The sequence below is a fragment of the Dunckerocampus dactyliophorus genome, chromosome 17, assembly GCF_027744805.1.
Source record: "Dunckerocampus dactyliophorus isolate RoL2022-P2 chromosome 17, RoL_Ddac_1.1, whole genome shotgun sequence".
NCBI lineage: Eukaryota > Metazoa > Chordata > Actinopteri > Syngnathiformes > Syngnathidae > Dunckerocampus > Dunckerocampus dactyliophorus.
This window is the reverse complement of record NC_072835.1, coordinates 6917478-6936740: the sequence shown is the minus strand read 5'-3', so window position 1 is coordinate 6936740 and position 19263 is coordinate 6917478. Positions and strand designations below refer to the sequence as shown.

Sequence of the window (19263 nt, the reverse complement as noted above, 5' to 3'; positions counted from 1 at the left end):
TTTGAAAGCACCATGGTCCGTGCGCTAACGTTCTCTCATGCCGCACAGATAGACTACTACTGCATTTTTCCCCTTTTTCTTTCACCTCATATTTGGTGCCAAATGCTGATACCTTTATGCATTCCCACTCAGTAAGTTTGGATGACTTAATGAGTGCTAATGTGCACATTTGTCTCCAGTTAATTCATGCTAGCGCTCTGCCTTTCAGCACACACGTCAAACAGCGATGTAATAATCTCTCTGAAAAACAAACCCAAGGCTTGTACTGGTGGATGGTGGGTCTGCATTCCTTTTGTGCCTTTAATTTTATGTTGTTCGTGTCTTAGTTTTACACAATACATCGTATATAAGATCAATTAGATGGCTATAAGGTACGAACTCCCCCCTGGTCCGCAGGAAATTTGTGGGAACACAAGCCGGTCCGTGGGTCAAAAAACGTTGGGGACCACTGGTTTAACAGACAGACTGTCAACTGGTTGCTAGTCTTGCGATACCCGATGCATGTCTCTACAATCGATTAATGTAAGAATTTATGGGTGATTCTTATCGATCCAGGAGGCTGCAACCGCATCGCTGGCTTGTCAGACTGGATATCCGGTCGCACCGGTTTATCGTTCCCAACCTTATCCGCTTGTCCCTTACTGTCTCCGTGGGTGTTTTACATTTGTAAAAGTACTTGTCCATCCTAAACGTTTCTTTATGTTGCAACACATTTCACACAGTTAACCCTTGCTTTACCTTCCCAAATACTTCAACTTTCTTTTAAAATATATCTAAAATATATCATCTTTGTAAATTTTCTTTTTCCACAACTTAATTTTCGAAAAATTACAACTTTGCTTTGTTTGTTTCTCATACTACATTTTTTTTATTTCATACTTCAACTCTATGCTACTAAAATAAGATTATTTATGAGTTTATCCTTGTAAAATTGCAACATTTTTCCTCATTAGAATACAACTTTTTTCCCTTAATATTTTGACTTTAATCTTGTACAATTACAGCATTTCTTTTTCATTTCTGCTGTTTTTCCCCCCAACTATTTCGACTTTCTTCTTGTAAATGTTCTTCACTTAATTATGTCTGTGTACATTTTCAGTCATCCACATCATGGTAACCCGCAAAAGGTTGAATCGAGGCAACTGGACTCGTTGGACAAGTTGTTGGTTGAAGATATTTCACTTTTAATCCAAAAAGCTCCTTCAGTGCTGTTTTAGGTGTGGAGTTCCCCTCTGGGCGTCTGTCACCTGGGGTTGGTCACCACAGATTTTTGTTGTGGTGGTCAGCATGGCCCAGAGTCAGCCGTTCATTTTTTCATTTACAAAAGGAGGGACAATTCTTTTTGGACGACAACGTTGAAATTCTGAATATATATATATGATAATATTTTGACTCAATTCTTGTAATATTACTGGTGATTTTTCCATTTTTGCTGTTGTTGGTTTTTATTTAATTTTTTTTGTTAAATTATATTTTTAGAAAGTGCAGCGGGCCACAAATGGCCCCCGTCTACCCCAGGGTAAGACAGTCGACATGTGCGTTTGAGCGCTGCTCAGGACAAATTCCATTGGTAAAAATGATGATTGGTCAAAATGTGCAAGGAAGCTGCACAGATTGGGTTAAGTTGCGAGGTTGCATGGAATTGGTTAAATTTGCTAAAATCGGACAATTGCAAAATCCCTTAGGGTCTGTGTAATTTAACAGTTTTACTTCTTTAAGTTTGTGGGGATGTATAATCCTCTTGATTTAATTGAGTTTTCTAATCATTCCCATGCATATTCACTTACCTTTGTAGTGACAGCCCACCAGATAAACTCTGCTCTGCTTCACTGTCAGGCCTCTGCGACACAAATACGCAGTGGAATAGAGATCATTTTAATGGTAATAAGACCAACAGTGTCTCACTGTAATGCCAGCAACCTATCTCCTGATTTACAGGTCTTTAAAACATGCTGACCAGCATGAATAAGCATCTGTGTTGTAAACATTGCTTTTCATGTATGCACAATACAACCTTTGGCGCATACCGAAACAATCTGAAAAAGTCAATTTTACACGACCTCACAAAGCTTAGTACACCATATCTGCAAATATTTAATGATATAATTTCATGGGACAAAACAGAATAAGACAATGTAAAGTAGTCAGTGTACAGCTTGGATAACAGTGGAAAATTGCTGTGCCATCTTTATGTAAAAACAACTCTTTTTTTTTCACATCCTCAGAGTTGTTTGCCATGAGGTGTCATGTTGAACTTCCAGTGAGCAGTATGAGAAAGCGTGAGAGCGATAGTATCAACTTTAACACACCTGCTCCCATTCGCTCCTGAGACCTTGTGAGTGTTTCAAAAGTCACATGACCACAGAGAGGGAAAATGGCTAATTGGGCCCAATTACTACCGTCATAAGGGTTGCTGTTACTTCTTGCAGTGGCTATTGTCTCAACAGTGTAACATTACTAACCCCTTTGTGACAAGTGTAGAATACTACATAACAACATGTATTTGAATGTGTCTTCTGAATGCCTTATATTTGTATTTTAGTTAAAGTAAGAATTTTCAAGCATAAATAATAAATAAATAATTTTTATGCTTGAAAATTCTTACTTTAGGTCAGAAATAAGTACAATTGACTAATAATAGGGCATAGTCAACCACGAAACAGCGATCATTTATAAATATACACTCCTGATCAAAATTTTAAGACCAGTTGAAAAATTGCAAGAATTTACATTTTGCAAGGTTACAGAAAATGTAACCTTGACGAGCCTGATGGCTCCAACGTTACTAGCATAACAAGGAAAAATGTTTTCCATACTGCACAGTGGAGGGGGCGCCGTCATTATCTGGGGTGCTTTTATCTTTGATGGAACAATGGAGTCAAGGTTGTGCAGGGGCGTCAAACGATATGTGTAGATGTTGCAGGGGGCATCCCTCACGACCGCCCCCGTCTGTGTAGTAATGACTGGCTTTTTCAACAGGACAACTCTGCAGATCACATAGCCCACATAGACTTCTTCCAGTGGAATGACCTCACTCTTCTGGACCAACCTGCATGTCCCCCTGATCTAAATCCAATTAAAAACATGGATGGCAAGGGAAGTTTACAAAAATGGATGTCCTCTGTGAAGTCATCTTCACCACTTGGAGCAACATTTTCACTAGCCCAGCGGTTGGCAACCCGCCACCCCGGAACCACATGCGGCTCTTCAGCCTCCTTGTTGTGACTCCCTTCGCAATTATTTTCATAATAATTCTTCTTCTTCTCTATTATTTTTTTTAACATCCGAGTGGGGAAAATGCACATTTTTTAAAATACTTTAAAATATCGGACTTTCTGTAAGACTGTCCAAAAAAAAAAATCTCAGAAAAAAATAGAGTTTTTAATGATACTGGCTTACCTGTATGCTTGCTATTTGGTGAGAAACAACAAAAATCGTTGAAAGACAATTCCGAAACAAGCACCTATTTTCTTAATTTATTTCAGAGTTGATCTACAGGTGTAACAGTGGTCATCCCTGCAGTACAGCCCTACACACGCCAGGATCGTACTGGAAGCACATATTTAGTTGAGCAGCGTTAGCCAGTGAGCTAAAAGGAACAGGTTGTCAATTCACTGTGTTGCACATTTCTTGAGGCGTTAGGTTGTGAGGTTTAACCAATGTATTATCACAACCCCAGTAGTTGTCATTCGTTACACATGCACACTGTATTTATTTTTGTTGTATTCCTGTTATAACAGACAAAACTGACAATGATTCAAACATTTAAAAGTTTTTAAGCTGTTATGTTTTGTGTTATGTTTTTATTTTTCTTTCGTGGGCAAGCAGGCAAAATGCGTCACGGTACGTGGCTCTGTCGAGTGCTTGATCCCAGTATGCAAGGATAGAGACAGCGGTGTGAAAATAAAAGTCTTAATAACCAGGTGCAGTACTCACAGTTGTGCAGGGATAAACAACAAAAAGCAACAGAGGGGAAAATGGCTCTGTGAAAAACATACAGGGTAGTCCTAGGCAGTAGCAACAGCTCATGTGACAGCATGGGCGAAGAGAAATGAGTCAATGAACCACCGTCGTACCTGCGACAATGCTGGGCTTTTAACCTCCACTAATTGCAATGGTAAACAGCCGTGCACAATACCACTGGGGTAAACGGCTGCAACTTCGCCTCAGCAGGAAGTGCAGCACTCCAAAATAAGAGCACAAGACAGGAAGTGATCACTCCTGTCTGACGGAACATGACAAAATGGCTCTTTTGATAGTAAAGATTGCCGACCCCTGCACTAGCCTCCTGGAAACACAAGCAAGACCAAACCAATGTTTTGCGGTGACTAACAAGGATGACACAGCTATTCATTAATGAGAACCTTTTTGTAAATTTTATTGATATTGCTATATTCTTAAACTGGGCCGCACAGTGGTCTAGTGGTTAGCATGTTGGCCACACAGTCACAGTCAGGACTTAAAAATTATTATTTTTTGACCATTCATCCATTTTCTTCCACTTATCTGGGTCTCGGTCACGGGAGCAGCAGTATCAGTTGGGAAGTCCAAACTTCTCTCTTTCCAATTCCACCGGGAGGACACAAAGGCGTTCCCAGGCCAGCTGTGTGATATGATCCCCCAACTGTGTGAGATGATCCCCCTCCTAGATGACCTAGGTGTGCCCCGAGGCCTCCTCCTGGCTGGGCATGCTTGGAACACCTCACCTGGGAGACGTCCAGGAGGAATCCAGACTAGATGCCTGAGCCAATTCAACTGGCTCCTCTCAATGTGAAGGGGCAGCGGTTCTACTCTGAGTCCCTCCCAGATGACCAAGCTCCTCACCCTATCTTTTAGAGTGAGTCCAGCCACCCTATAGAGGAAACTAATTTCAGCCGCTTGTATCCGCAATCTCGCTCTTTCAGTCACAACCCAAAGCTCATAACCATAGGTGAGGGTAGAAACATAGACTGACCGGTAAATTGACCCGGAGATAGTTGAATTCCTCCACCTCAGTCCGAACATGAAGGGTGCAATCCACCCTTATCCGACTAAGAATCATGGCTTCAGATTTGAGATGCGGAGTCTCATCCCAGAAGCTTCACAGTCAGCTGTAAAGGCTGTGACAGAGGGCAGCCTTGGCAGACGCTCACAGTGAACAGGCTTGACTTTACTGCTGGAAATGCGAACCAGGCTTCTGCTCCAGCTGTACAAGGACCAAATGGCACATACAATGTAGTAGCGTGCCATCAATCCCGTACTCCTGGAGTATCCCCCACGGGACAGGGAGGGACACAGTCGAATACTTTTTCCAAGTTCACAAAGCACATGTTGACCCGTTGGGCAAACTCCCATGTACCCTGCAGTACCCTTAAAAGGGTGTAGAACATTGCATCTCCTGTAGTTGAGGTTTGACTAACAGTCGTACCCTTCTCTCCAGCACTCTGGAATAGACTTTTCCAGGGAGGCTGAGGGGTGTGATCCCCCTACAGTTTGAACACACCCTCCGGTCACCCTTCTTGAAAACGGCAACCACCACCCCGGTCCAGAGGTACTGTTCGCGACTTCCACACAATGTTGAAGAGACATGTCAACCAAGACTTGTCCTCAACATCCAGAGGCTTGAGGAATTCAGGGCGAAACTCATCCAACCACAGAAGTTTTTTGACTACCTCAGATACCTCAGCCATGGTGATAGACCTGTCCACGTGTACTCAGACTCTGCTTACTCCATGGAAAGTATGTCAGTGCGATTGAGAAGGGCCTCAAAGTATTCCGTACACCGCCGAACTCAACGCAGTTGAGGTCAGCAGCCTCCATCCCAACTGTAAACAGAGTAGACTGGGCACTGCTTTCCTTTTCTGGCGTTGAATGGTTTACCAGAATCGCTTTGAGGTCAACCAAAAATCATGCACCATGGCCTCATCAAACTCCTCCCACACCCAAGCTTTTGCCTCGACCACGGCTAAAGCTGCTTGGCCTTGGCCGGTACCTGTCCGCTGCTTCAGGAGTCCCACTTTGTCCCACTTTGTCTCACTCCCATTTCTGATTTTTGCATTTTGAAGCGCTACTTAGAACCTCCTAAAGATCCAACAGTACAAAATGTAAATTCTTGGAATTTTTCAACTGATCTTAATATCTGGATCAGGAGTTTATTTTGAAAACACATAGACATAACTGATAGGGATAACTGGCTTGTGGCAGCCAAGCGTTCATAGTGACATCACTTTTTGATCCTTCAATGTCGGCTCTTCCTATCAGTTTAGTTTTACCCTACTGATGTGTTGATGTGTTGTTGCAAAAGTAATCCTGCTATCAGACAGTGTGAAGCCGCATAATTCAAGGGACGATTATATAATGAGAAACAAAACAAAGAACGAATAAAAACATAAAAATAAAATAAAATAAAAATAAACATGTAAAATTAGGTGGGGAAAAAATATACAATATAATTATACAAGAATAAAGTCAAAGTATTATAGGAATATAGCCATAACACTGCAAAAAAAAGAAAACATAAATGTTTGAAATATTTTGTAAAAAAACAACAAAAGAAATTAATAAAATGAAAAAAAAGAGTAATTTAAGGAGAAAAAGTTCCTACCAATAGTACGCTTTTCCACCTATATCACAAAGAGATGCATGTTTTTGTTGTAATATATTTATAATTTCTTAACATATGTACATGGGTTGGTTTACAAAATGTAAAATATCAAATTGGCTTGTCCATCCTTTGGTTTTTCAGTATGCGGCCCTAAATGGAAAAATGTTTGAAGACCCTGGATTAAGAGCTTTAGAATCATAACATTTTTTTCACTCTAAGCTTTTTCAAACTGAATAATAAATGCTGCTTTATAAATCTGTATGACAGGAGGTTTATAGATGAAAAGAGTATTATATGACATACCTTTGGAGCTTCCTCACCCTGCAACCAGTCTGTAGAGGCTGAGGCAGCTGGTGGCTGCTGATGTTTCTGAAGCGCTGCCTCCACAGCCTGCAGTCTGAACATCATCTGTTTAAGAGCCTCCAATGCACCAGGCTGCTGACTGATGCTGCTACCATGGTGACTGCCACCATGAGTCTAGAGAAGACAGTAGGTAATCAATATAAAGAGTCATGCAACAACATTTGACTACAGCAGCAACATAAGGAACATGGCCGAAATGTCCATTCACAGTTTAATGCTGGGGACTTCAAAGTCTAACATTGTTGGCTTCCTCCAAAAAGCGAAACCCCCCCCCCCCCAATCTATACAAATACAAACATGCATACTGTACAATTTCTCACGGGCTTTCAAAGTCTAACACTGCAGGACTTCCATCATGATGTCCCAAAATTTCATCAAGCTTCAAGGCGATTCTTTCAGCCCGGCCGCATGCTTCTCAAAAGAGCTGGTATTTGTCGCCATCTGGCCAAAGTCCAGCCAAGGCCATTTGTGTTTTCAATGCCGTTTTCAGTCAAATTCGACTCACTGCAAGCTTTTCGAGGCATCCCTGCCTCATTATTTTGAACTGAACACAAAAAGCAGTTTTTAAACAAATTTTTATTATTTAAGAAGAAAAAAATCCAAACCTACAGTACATGGCCCTGTGTGAAAAAGTAATTGCCCCCTAAACCTAACAACTGGGTGGGCCACCCTGAGCGACAATTGCAATCAAGCATTTGTGATGACTTGCAATGAGTCTCTTACAGCGCTGTGGAGGAATTTTGGCCCACTCATCTTTGCAGAATTGATCAGGGAAATGGTGGTGGACTTTAGGAGAAACAGGACACACCCACAACCTGTTCTCATTAAAGGTGACCGTGTGGAGGTGGTAAATACCTAGGAGTGCATCTGGATGATAAACTGGACTGGACTGCCAACATAGATTCAACATATGCAAAAAGCTGCTGCAGATCTTCTACGAGACTGTGGTAGCTAGTGCCCTCCTGTATGAAGTAATGCGCTGGCGGAGCAGCCTCAAGAAGAAGGACGCCACACGCCTGAACTGGTGAGGAAGGCATTCTCTGTCATTGCAACTGAGATGAACAGCCTGACATCGGTGGCAGAGCAAAGGACACTGAGAAGGCTCGTTCCATCATGGACAACCAGCATTATCCAATGCACAGCATCATCTGCCAACAGAAGAGCGGTTTCAGTGGCAGATTACTATCACTGTCCTGTTCCACTGAAAGACTGAGCAGATGATTCCTCCCCCACGCCATGCGACACACAGAACTGGACTTATTACCTCATTCTTTATCTGTTCTGTATTTAGTTTATCTATCTATCCATCTATTTCAGCCACATTGGAGGGTTTTCAAGCATGAAGCATGCCTTTTTAAGGTCATGCCACAGCATCTCAATAGGATTCAGGTCAGGACTTCGCCACTCAAAAGTCTTCATTTTGTTTTTCTTCAGCTATTCAGAGGTGGACTTGCTGGTGTGTTTTGGATCATTGTCGTGCTGCAGAACCCAAGTTGGTTTCAGCTTGAGGTCACCAACAGATGGCCGGACATTCTCCTTCAGGACTTTGTGGTAGACAGCAGAATTCATGGTCCCATTTATCACAGCAAGCCCACCGGGTCCTGAAGCAGAAAAACAGCCCCAGACCATCACACCACCACCACCATATTTTACTGTTGGTATGATGTTCTTTTTCTGAAATGCGGTGTTATTTTCACACCAGATGTAATGGGACACATAGCTTCCAAAAAGTTTTATTTATAAGTATTTTTCCAAAGGTCTTGGAGATCATTAAGATATTTTCTGGAAAAATTGAGACAAGCCTTAACATTCTTTTTGTTCAGCAGTGGTTTTCATCTTGGAACTCTGCCATGCAGGCCGTTTTTGTCCACTGTCTTTCTTATGGTAGAGTCATGAACACTGACCTTAACTGAGGCAAGTGAGGCCTGCAGTTCTTTGGATGTTGTTGTGGGGTCTTGCGTGACTTCTTGGATGACTCGTCGCTATGCTCTTGGAAAATTTTGGTTGGCCAGCTACTCCTGGGAAGGTTCACCACTGTTCCATGTTTTTGCCATTTGCAGATAATGGCTCTCACTGTGGTTCGCTGAAGTCTTTACTTCACTTTTTCACACAGGACCATGTAGGTTTAGATTTTTTTTCTCCCTCAATAATAAATCGTTTAATTTAAAAAGTGCATTTTGTGTTCAGTTGTGTTGCCACTGACTAATATTTTAATGTGATGATCTGAAACATTTATGACAAACATGTAAAAAAAAAAAAAAAAAAAAAAAAAAAAAAAAAAAAAAAAGTCAAAGTGGCCTTTGCAATATTTCATTTTTCAGTGTGCGGCTCTTGCAGAAAAAGTCTGGACACCCCTGATCTAGAAGGTCATCCCAAAGTTTACTTTTTGATAAATACTAGTGGTGGTTCTACTCCGCAGGTACAGTGAATGATGCTAGGAATCATCAGTGTTGGGACCTACCTGATGGATTTCCTCAGGGACACCCTCAGCTGCCCTTTCTGACCCCCTGCATTATCAACAGGCAACAAATGTAATTAGTGTTATGTACAGTGTGTATAATGCATACATTGAGCATGCATAATGGTGTGCAGTGTACCTCGGTTTTCGTTAATAATCCGCTCAAAAAGTCAGACGAAAACCGAATCGTACAAAAAAAATTATGTAAATCCCATTCATCCGATTCCAGATACCCAAAAATATTTACAAAAAATCTATTTCATAGAAGCATTCACAGACATATTTTATAGAGATGAATCATAGTTTACATGCAGTGGCCACATGGATGCCATCTTCGTAGATTGTGATGAGTTCTTTTTTTTAATTTTTTTTTTATTCAATAGTGTTGAAAACCAGGACATTTTCACAAAAATAAAATATTCTTTCAAAACCTAATGAAATGACAACAAGGGCATTCAAACACGAAGGTTTACCTGTACAGTAATCCCTCATGTATTGCGGTTAATTGGTTCCAGACCTGACCATAAGTGAATTTCCACGAAGTAGGATTCCTGATTTGTAAATTTATATTTTCGTAGTTAACATAAAAAACTATTTCCGATCTTCTAAATATGGGTTTTAACATTATTAGAGCCCTCTAGACATAACACCCTTATAGTCATCTTTCCACTCCTAGTACCCAATATAGTAGATTTTTCTATGTAGGTATTTAAAATTGGCAAAGAGTACATTTGGAATACAGGAAGTGAACAAATGTATTGTAATTGATGTGAAACAGAGAGGGGGTATAATTTAATAAGCTTAGCATCTTCCTAATCCTTTTCAGACATGTGGAACTGAATTCTAATATGTGATGTATTCCGATGTAACTTGTAAGCATGTTAAAAAAAAATAAAAAATTTAAGACGTAAATGTGACTCGTGCTCATGTATGTGGTTGTAAATGTGTTCCATAGAGGGCTGAGTGGGTGGCAGACAGGAAGTGATGTTACAGCCACAACAGTAGCCTGTGTTAGGGATAACTGTGCCTATTGTGAGATAATTCAAAACTGCAATAAAAGCCTGTTGTTCTGGCGATCAAATCTGGTGCTTGTGTGTAAAATTACTGACACCTAGTGACCAGTGTAGAATAATACATAACATCGCAATGTCTTTGAATGTGTTTCTGAATGCTTTATATTTGTATTTTACTTCATTGATAATTTATCAATGTTATTCTTTTATGCTAAATATTATATTTTTGAATAGCTGCGATGGAGTGAAGTGGCAAAATTCGAAGTGCAAAGTGGCCAGGGATTACTGTACTTCCATGTTTCCTTGTTATTAGTATTGTTTGTAGTATAATCTATAGTCCGCTAGGTTTGCTTGTTGTTTTTTACTTGTGTTTCACCAGTGTCTTCCTAGACTGCCTTGTTGCTCCGTTTCCTTATATGTGTCTTTTCCTTGCCTTATGCTGTAGTATCTGTTTTTCTTCAACAAAAATACCAAATCATACAAAAACGGGGGAGCTTGAAAACCGAGGTTTGACTGTATACTGTAAGAGTGAAAGGATAAAATCCTCACATCGGGAGCAGGGGACAGCATGAAGATGAACAGACCTGCAGCTCTTCACCATTCACTGGACTCACAGGATCAATGCGAGCTGACAACAATAACAGAGTAGTTTGTGAAGATGAAGCAGCAGAGAAGCCAACCTGTTCACCTGTTTCCGTCCCTCCTGTTCAAGTAAGAACTGTGACTGCTGCTGCTTACAACTATGGAAGGAGAACCAAAGGGAATACTATATTCATCCATTAATCCATGTTCTACAGCTTGTACCTTTCAGGGTCGTAGGGAAGCTGGTGTCAATCCCAAGCAAATGGCAGACTACAACTACCGGACAACTACTCACACTCACGCATATGGTCACCGAGTAGGTTTCAATCACTATGTTTACAGAAATAATTTTGTTTGTCCGTTTTTCACACCTCAATGTGACGTCCCTGTTTTTTTTAATCTCCACTGCGATTATTGGCCATGCGATATGTGCCTCCCGAAACGCTAGATGGCGCTTATGCTCCTGTCAGTGCGGGTAAACTTTTGGCTTTTCTGGTTGACTTGTTACAACACATATAAACAAAGCGTCTCGACCAGCGTTGCCAGATTCACCGATTACTTGGGCTTGTTTTTTGTAAAGATTCTTGCAAATGCGCAAGTTTCTTGTTGTTTTGGGCTTGTGTTTGTAAAGTCGCTTGTGAATTCCCAAATTGCCTGTTGTTTGGGGCTTGTTTTCAGAGAGCTAGTCGCTTTTTTCTCTCGCGAGAACTGGCAACTGTGTCTGCATGTCTCAGCTGCAAATGTGCATGAGAAAAAATTCTATGAGCTACATTGTGCTGTGCTATCAATTATGTCTCAATGAAGTGACACAGCATTTGCCCTCAATACAATTTATGACAAGCATCTTGACCTGGATGGCTAGCAATTTGCACAGAAACAATACAGGTCACCGCAGTGTGAGGGACACTTTTTTACATCACAAAGTACAACCGTTCGCCTTCCTCCATATGTACTGTACCGCATGCCTTTAATAGTCACTAACAGTTGACACAGTTGTCTGCTTCTCTCCACATTCATGAGCGACCGAGCACCAATTTAGATCATAGCTAAACTTACCGAACATGGACAGACACTAGTGCCAACAACTACTAGCAACAACCACTGAACATTGACATTATATTAGTACGAACAGCTCTATTAATGTGCATGAAACGAACATTTACCAATTTCTACACATTCATGACACACTTGGCCACAATTGATTTTGCGTTACATCCCACCGTAGAGATTGGCGCATGTGCAGAATGCAGGTTCCATTCCAGTAGCATAGACATGCAAGAGAGAGAGAGAGAACTAGTTGCCAATCACATAATCTAGGAATGTTAATTTGACTTTTAAAAAGACAAACACGTTCGAATTAAAGTGTCTACAAGCTAGTTTTACGAAAAATGCAAAAATGTGGTTTTTTGTGCATGTAAATATATTGATTGACACCATTCATAATCTCACCAGCATCTGCAAGACTTTCCGTTGCTCCAAAACTCTGAGACAGAAAGTTCACCACTTGATCCGCTTTCTGGATCAAAGACTCGAGGCGGTTACCTGACAAACAGAATAATACACGCTGCAACATAAACAGAGATCAACATCACAGATGTGTATCTTTAACCCATAAGAAGCCATGCAACACTTGAAATGTGCTCAAATTTGGGCTGTTGTCCAGTTTTGACAGGACATGCCGTTTTCATGTCCTGTCCTGGCAGTCCTTTATTGTTTTTTTTAGAAAGTTTTCACTGAGACATGAATTTGAGCGTCATTAGGGCACTCATGTGACATAATACCTAAGAGGCTGCTATACCTGTATATACTTTATGTATTTGCTCCAATTAAAAGTACATTTGTGCACCACAAAAAGTGTCAAGTTAAGAATACCTCTAGCTTGAACAATGTAACATGTTTGACAGGAATTAGTAGTATTTTACAAAAAAACACAAATTTCTTCCATGTGCTATATCCCCCTATCATTTGACTTCCAATGGCTCTAGATTCTTATGGGTTAAACTTCACTCCAACACATTATTTGTTTCACCTCTTAACAAAGACTCTGTGGAGTTTGGGTTTTTTCTCTCAGAGGCAAGCAATGATATCTGTTCAGCAAACTGAAGCCGGAGATTTCTGAGACTCGTCTGGCTGTCATCCTGGGTATTGACATATCAAGAAACCAAAAACACAGAAAAATTAGCCTCAATAGCTTCTCGTTTCAATTTTATTGGGGTTTAAAACTGACTAAGATTAAAGGTCCCGATATATAATCATAAAATCCATCATAAAATGTATTTTGTTTTGTTTGTTTCTCATGGTATGACTTCCAAAAATATGTAAAATATAACAATATTTAAACACTACTCAAACTACATTTTTCCTTGTGACGTTACAAATTTTCCTTGTAAAATTGCACCTTTTCTTCTCGTTAGTATACAACGTTTTTCTCTTAATATTTTGACTTTGGCCTCGTAAAAAGCTGGGGGGGGTTTTTTCCATTTTTACTGCTTGTTATTTTAACTTTCTTCTTGAAATTGTTTTTCTCGTCATGTCATGACTTTATTCCCATAATATTGTAACCTTTTCTGCAACATAATTTTCAAAAAATTCCAACTTTGTTTTGTTTTATATTCCATTCCATTCCATTTTCCTCCACTTATCCGGGTCCGGGTCGCGGGGGCAGCAGTCTCAGTAGGGAAGCCCAGACTTCCCGGTCCCCGGCCACCTCCTCCGGGAGGACACCAAGGCGTTCCCAGGCCAGCTGTGAGACATAATCCCTCCAGCGTGTCCTAGGTCTTCCCCGGGGCCTTCTCCCGGCTGGGCATGGCCGAAACACCTCACTAGGGAGGCGTCCGGTAGGCATCCGAACTAGATGCCCGAGCCACCTCAGCTGGCTCCTCTCGATGTGAAGGAGCAGCGGCTCTACTCTGAGCTCCTCCCGGATGACCGAGCTCCTCACCCTGTCTCTTAGGGTGAGTCCAGCCACCCTAAGATGAAAACTCATTTCAACCGCTTGTATCCGCGATCTCGTTCTTTCGGTCACGACCCAAAGCTCGTGACCATAGGTGAGGGTGGGAACATAGATCGAACGGTAAATTGAGAGCTTTGCCTTCCGGCTCAGCTCTCTCTTCACCACGACGGTCCGGTACAGCAACCGCATTACTGCAGACGCTGCGCGGATCCGCCTATCTCCCTCACTCGTGAACAAGACCCCGAGATACTTGAACTCCTCCACCTGGGGCAGGACCTCATTCCCAACCCGTAGGGAGCAATCCACCCTTTTCCGACTGAGAACCATGGCCTCAGATTTGGAGGTGCTGAGTTTTGTTTTAGTAGGGCTTTTAAAAAATAACTTATTTTTTCTTTAATACACTCCTGATCAAAATTTTGGGTTTTAAGTTGAAAAATTGCAAGAATTTACATTTTGCACTGTTGGATATTAAGGAGGTTCAAAGTAGAGCTTCAAAATGCAGGAAGAAGAAATGGTAAAGATTTTTTTTTAAATAGTAAGTGATTTATTGCAAACAATAAATTGGTCTCAATGGCCTTCACAAATGTACTTCCGGAAATGGAAACACATTGATCAAACTCCTGGACCTTCAGCATATCACCTTCTCTGTCTTCACATCAGTGGCTGAACTGGCTGTCCTCCATGCCGTTTTAGAACATGTGAAGTCTGCTCCCTGGTACACGTGCCAAATGAAAATGGCTGTCTGTGCCCTGCAACGCCGTTTGAGGACGTCTGGGATTACTGTTTACAAGCTTGCCTTCCGTGACTATTAAAGGGCCTGCATGGTATAACACTGATACCTGAAAGCAGCTTCTTTTCCACTGTAAACCATCTTCTGAAATCACAGCTGTCATCTCCTACTGGAGACACAAAGATGCTATGCAACAGCTTCATCAACATTTTTAGATGTAAACTTTATCCCCCTCTTACCTTCCCAGAGTCATAGAAACGTTTCCATGCATTTATCTCCTCAATAATCTCATTCATACATTACATTACATCCAAAACAATACTGCCAGAATCCTAATGAAGGTCCATAAATATAAATATAAATATATCACATCTCCCCCATCTAACAATCACTGCACTCGCTCCCTGTCTCAACCTGAATACAAAATCCTCATCCTATCCTGATCCTGATCCAATCCTCATCACTGACCAGGCACCTAGATACAGTACCTATAAGAACTTCTCATCCTGCAAATATCTGCTTGCACCTTGAGAACATCAGGCAGCATGCTCCTCCAAGTTCCACCACCAGGCTGCGTACCACGGGGGACCAAGACTTTTGTCCAGCTTCACCGTGGCTATGGTACTGCGCACCTGTCCAGTCGAGGAAAATGCAGAGCCCGGACTCTTTTAAAGCTCTTCTGAAGACCTTTCTTTAAAAGAAAGTATAAAACTGCCAATGCTTTTTAAAGGAAAACTGCACTTTTGTTTTTATTTTGTCCATCACCCACAATCCTTATGTGAAACATGAACACATATTTCTTTCCCTTTTCTGTGCGTTCTATCGAGAGAAAACGAGTGCGCATGAGCCAGCTAACATTGCATTCATGGGAGGTACCTATTATGACTTTAGAGCCCTCTAAAAAAAACCCTACCAACGTTTTATCGTTTTATATATGGCTCATGCTAACTCGTTTTAGTTTTTTGCTTTTCCTGTTATGTCAGGAGGGGCCACACGGTGACCTAGTGGTTAGCATGTTGGCCACACAGTCAGGAGATCGGGAAGATCTGGATTCGAATCGCCGTTGGGCATCTGTGTGGAGTTTGCATGTTCTCCCCGTGCGTGCGTGTGTTTTCTCCGGGTACTCCGGTTTCCTCCCACATTCCAAAAACATGCATGTTAGGTTAATTGGTGCCTCTAAATTGTCCATAGGTATGAATGTGAGTGTGAATGGTTGTTTGTTGGTTGTCTATATGTGCCCTGCAATTGGCTGGCGACCAGTCCAGGGTGTACACCGCCTCTCGCCCATAGTCAGCTGCGGTAGGCTCCAGCATACCCACGACCCTAGTGAGGATAAGCGGCATGGAAGATGGATGGATGTTATGTTAGGTTACCACATTCAAATTAATTCGGCATACTGTCTAGTCCATGTTGATAGCCTCACATTGGCTCATTATTAATATTCCCATTTGTAGGGCTGTGGCATTTGGCTTTACAAGCATCTTTTTCCGTTACCTCGCGTTGCTCTTCACAAAGCTCCACTCTTTTGCTGTGTGTGTGTATGTGTGTGTATACTAGCGGCCCTGCCTCCCCCCACAGAGACAAAAAAATTGTATGACTGACAAAAGTGCCTCACTCTTTTCGCTTTTACTCTATGAAACGCCGTCGTTCTATGAAGCTTCTAGATGCTGAACCAATGAACCAATGGTGGCAATGGACACCAGCAAAATTATAGTTCATTATCATTTATCGTGTGATTAATTTTTGTATTTATTATTGCAAGGGTTTTTTTCTGTATGAGAAATCTTGTCAAGGTTTTAATCTTGTGAGATCTCGTGACACCCCTACAAATCACAAATGTTAGCTGACAACAAACAAACATCTAAGACGCGTGCATGTGTGTTATGTGGTGTGTGGCTTGCAGCGTCAGAGCAGTGGGCAAAGTATACAGTTTTCGAGGTTTAGCGTCTCCATACAGTTTAACCAAGGCAGACAGCACCTTTAAAGGCCTAAAATTAACAATAATAATGGATTAGATTTTATATAGCGCTTTTCAAAGTACCCAAAGTGCTTCAAGTGAACCCATTATTCATCCACTCTTCAGTCACATACTGGTGAGGATACCATACATCAGTAGTCACAGCTGCCCTGGAGTAGACTGACGGAAATGTGGCTTCCAATTCATGCGTACAGCCTCTGCGATCACTAAACATGCAAACATTCATCCACATTCATACACCAGTGTGAGCAGCGCTGGAGGCAAGTTGGGTGAAGTGTCTTGCCCAAGGACACAACGACAGTGACTGGATGGAGGCAGCAAGATCAAACCGCCAACCTTCCGGTTTCTGGACAACCTGCTCTACCTCCTGAGCCACTGCTGCCCAAAAGACCTCCAAGGAGGGATGGGATGTGCAGTTGTTTAGAAATGTCTCTAAAAGACATGAGTAAAGGTGGACCTCTGATGGGGGCGGTGGCTCACGAAGGTCACAGTACTGGATCCGTGCTGGGTACTTCAGTTCTGGCACACAGATGACTGGAGTGTGGTCCATGTCTGCCTTGATCCCAGTGACGCTGCCAGGCAAATGAAGCGATGCGGACATCTCTGCCTCCCTTCCTGCTCTGTGCGCACACTGACACATGAAGATACGCTCAAGTCAGAGTGAGATCCTAAAATCTAACAGTTACAGTGTTAAAATAACACAATGGTAGTTACCGTTAGGCATCTGATAAAGGGGACATCTTCTTTATTGCACCTGCTGTATGGAGGAAGTGACACAACATTTTAAATGACACACAATATATCAGTGTTTCCTGCAGGACTGTAATCTATGTGTTGTGTTTGCTTGCACCAAAAATCATGAATGCCCCTAATAAGAACTACAGTTTGAACCTGCAGCTTCTGCTATTCCTGCTTAAATGCGAGTGGGACAGGTCATCTCCTGCTCGGCCTTCTGGTCTGGATGAGGCATGAGACTTTGACTTGCCAGATTGAGACAGGACACCCGAACCTGCCAACAAAACCCGATGAGGCAGAAAGAGGCACAGCACAGTGCTTGCTCAAGTATCCAACCAAACGTATGTTTAGCTAGGCTAGGCTAGTTGTAGGTATGGGACGTGATGCGTTTAAAAACCTTGGATGAATGCGGTTGTGTGGGTGATCGGCATGGAGCCATCGCGGGGAATAGACAGCAGCTCATCAGTTGTCATTGAGAGTCTGTCTTGGTTGTCACGGTGACGGAGGGAACTGACAGGGAGGGTCAGGAAATCCACTTCTCTCTCAGTTAAACGCTCCCTGAGAACTACAAGAACAAACACAATTAAAATAAATAAATTCATTTAAAAAAATCTAACTATATACACAGTATGTCACAAAAGTGAGTACACCTCTCACATTTCTGCAAATATTTATGATTAAAATATTTTGTTTGATCCCCTGTTGACTTTGTAAGTTTACTGTAACAGATATGAAGATATGAACAGTACATCATTTTTTATGGTCGCTTTAGTTTAACAGCGAGACAGAATCGAAAAAAAATTAAATAACGGGGATAGTTACCTTGTGACCTTTACATCTAGCAGATAAGTGGGCAGTTACCTACCAGATTTGTTTCTGAATGTGCTCATTCTGGGTCTTCTTGGGGTGCACAACGGACTCTGTGGAATGAGCAGCCTTCCCATCCATGACTTGCTGTTTTGACTTTTGTCGAAGTCAGCAATATAGGCCTCCAACGCAGCTGAAGCTGAGTCATACTCCTTTGGAAATAAAAAAATGATCAACTTTAAAAACAATTCAAAACAATTTTTTTAAAATTATTAACAATTTTAGATGTGCTTTTTACGTGTTTTTAAAAGATAAAGTAGAGAATATTTTATAAGTTAAAGTTAAAATCTCGTCTTGTGGACCCAATCTCGTGCATCATCTCGTCTTGTAAGTTGGGTGTCTCGTGACACCCCTACTGTCGACACTAAAAACTGGTTATATGTTCAACATCCTTTTATTTTTCTTATTTTCTAAGCGAGTGTACAATGGTTTACAACATATTCTAAACTAACAAATACAGTGGCATCACAGACAACATGGCTGTGCCAATCAAATCAAGTCAAATCCGTCAGTACGCTTCGGTCACACCTTTACAACGCCTGATCCTAACTTTGGAAAAACCTGTGTAAAATACTATTTGTAGTATTAATGTCAAATTTGAAATGTGAATAAGTCATGACTCAAGCTACAGCCCCACTGTGATTTCTCTTCCATACCTCCAAACTGCCATAATTTCCAGTGTATAAGCCACACCCACTAAATTTAGTGGAAAAGCCAGATTTGTTCTTACTGCATATAAGCCGCACTGGTGTATAAGCCGCACGTGTGCACGTCATAAAAAGGCATATTTGGTGCACAGAAAGACGTTACAAAGAAAGACTGTTTAAACCTTTCATAATTTTTTTTTTTCCCAAAAAGTGCAAAACAGCGTTAAACAGTGCAAAACCCGGCTAAGTATAAGTACAAGGCTAATTACCGGTAAATATTGCAGCTAGAAACATTTAAAAATAGTACATGGCTACGGTAGTTTAACAGTGCCTGGTGCGTGGAACATACTGTAA

At 41.4% G+C, this 19263-nt stretch overlaps 1 protein-coding gene across 6 annotated transcripts in view; it reads right to left on the bottom strand.

Moving 5' to 3' along the window:
• c17h18orf54 (chromosome 17 C18orf54 homolog) overlaps nt 1-19263 on the bottom strand; it is a 31938-nt gene that overhangs the window by 2899 nt on the left and 9776 nt on the right. For 3 of the 6 annotated variants that reach the window (XM_054758342.1, XM_054758343.1, XM_054758341.1), the window contains 12 exons: nt 18261-18414; nt 17793-17960; nt 17552-17669; nt 17375-17417; nt 17118-17291; nt 13029-13137; nt 12449-12541; nt 12163-12186; nt 10967-11045; nt 9408-9453; nt 6887-7060; nt 1788-1840 (listed from right to left, as the gene is read on the bottom strand). In XM_054758342.1, the coding sequence (XP_054614317.1) occupies nt 1788-1840; nt 6887-7060; nt 9408-9453; nt 10967-11045; nt 12163-12186; nt 12449-12541; nt 13029-13137; nt 17118-17291; nt 17375-17417; nt 17552-17669; nt 17793-17960; nt 18261-18414 (1235 nt within the window). Of the gene's footprint in view, nt 1-1787; nt 1841-6587; nt 6734-6886; nt 7061-9407; nt 9454-10966; nt 11046-12162; nt 12187-12448; nt 12542-13028; nt 13138-17117; nt 17292-17374; nt 17418-17551; nt 17670-17792; nt 17961-18260; nt 18415-19263 lie in introns of those variants that run through there. The other 3 variants (XM_054758346.1, XM_054758344.1, XM_054758345.1) reach the window with 3 other exon arrangements.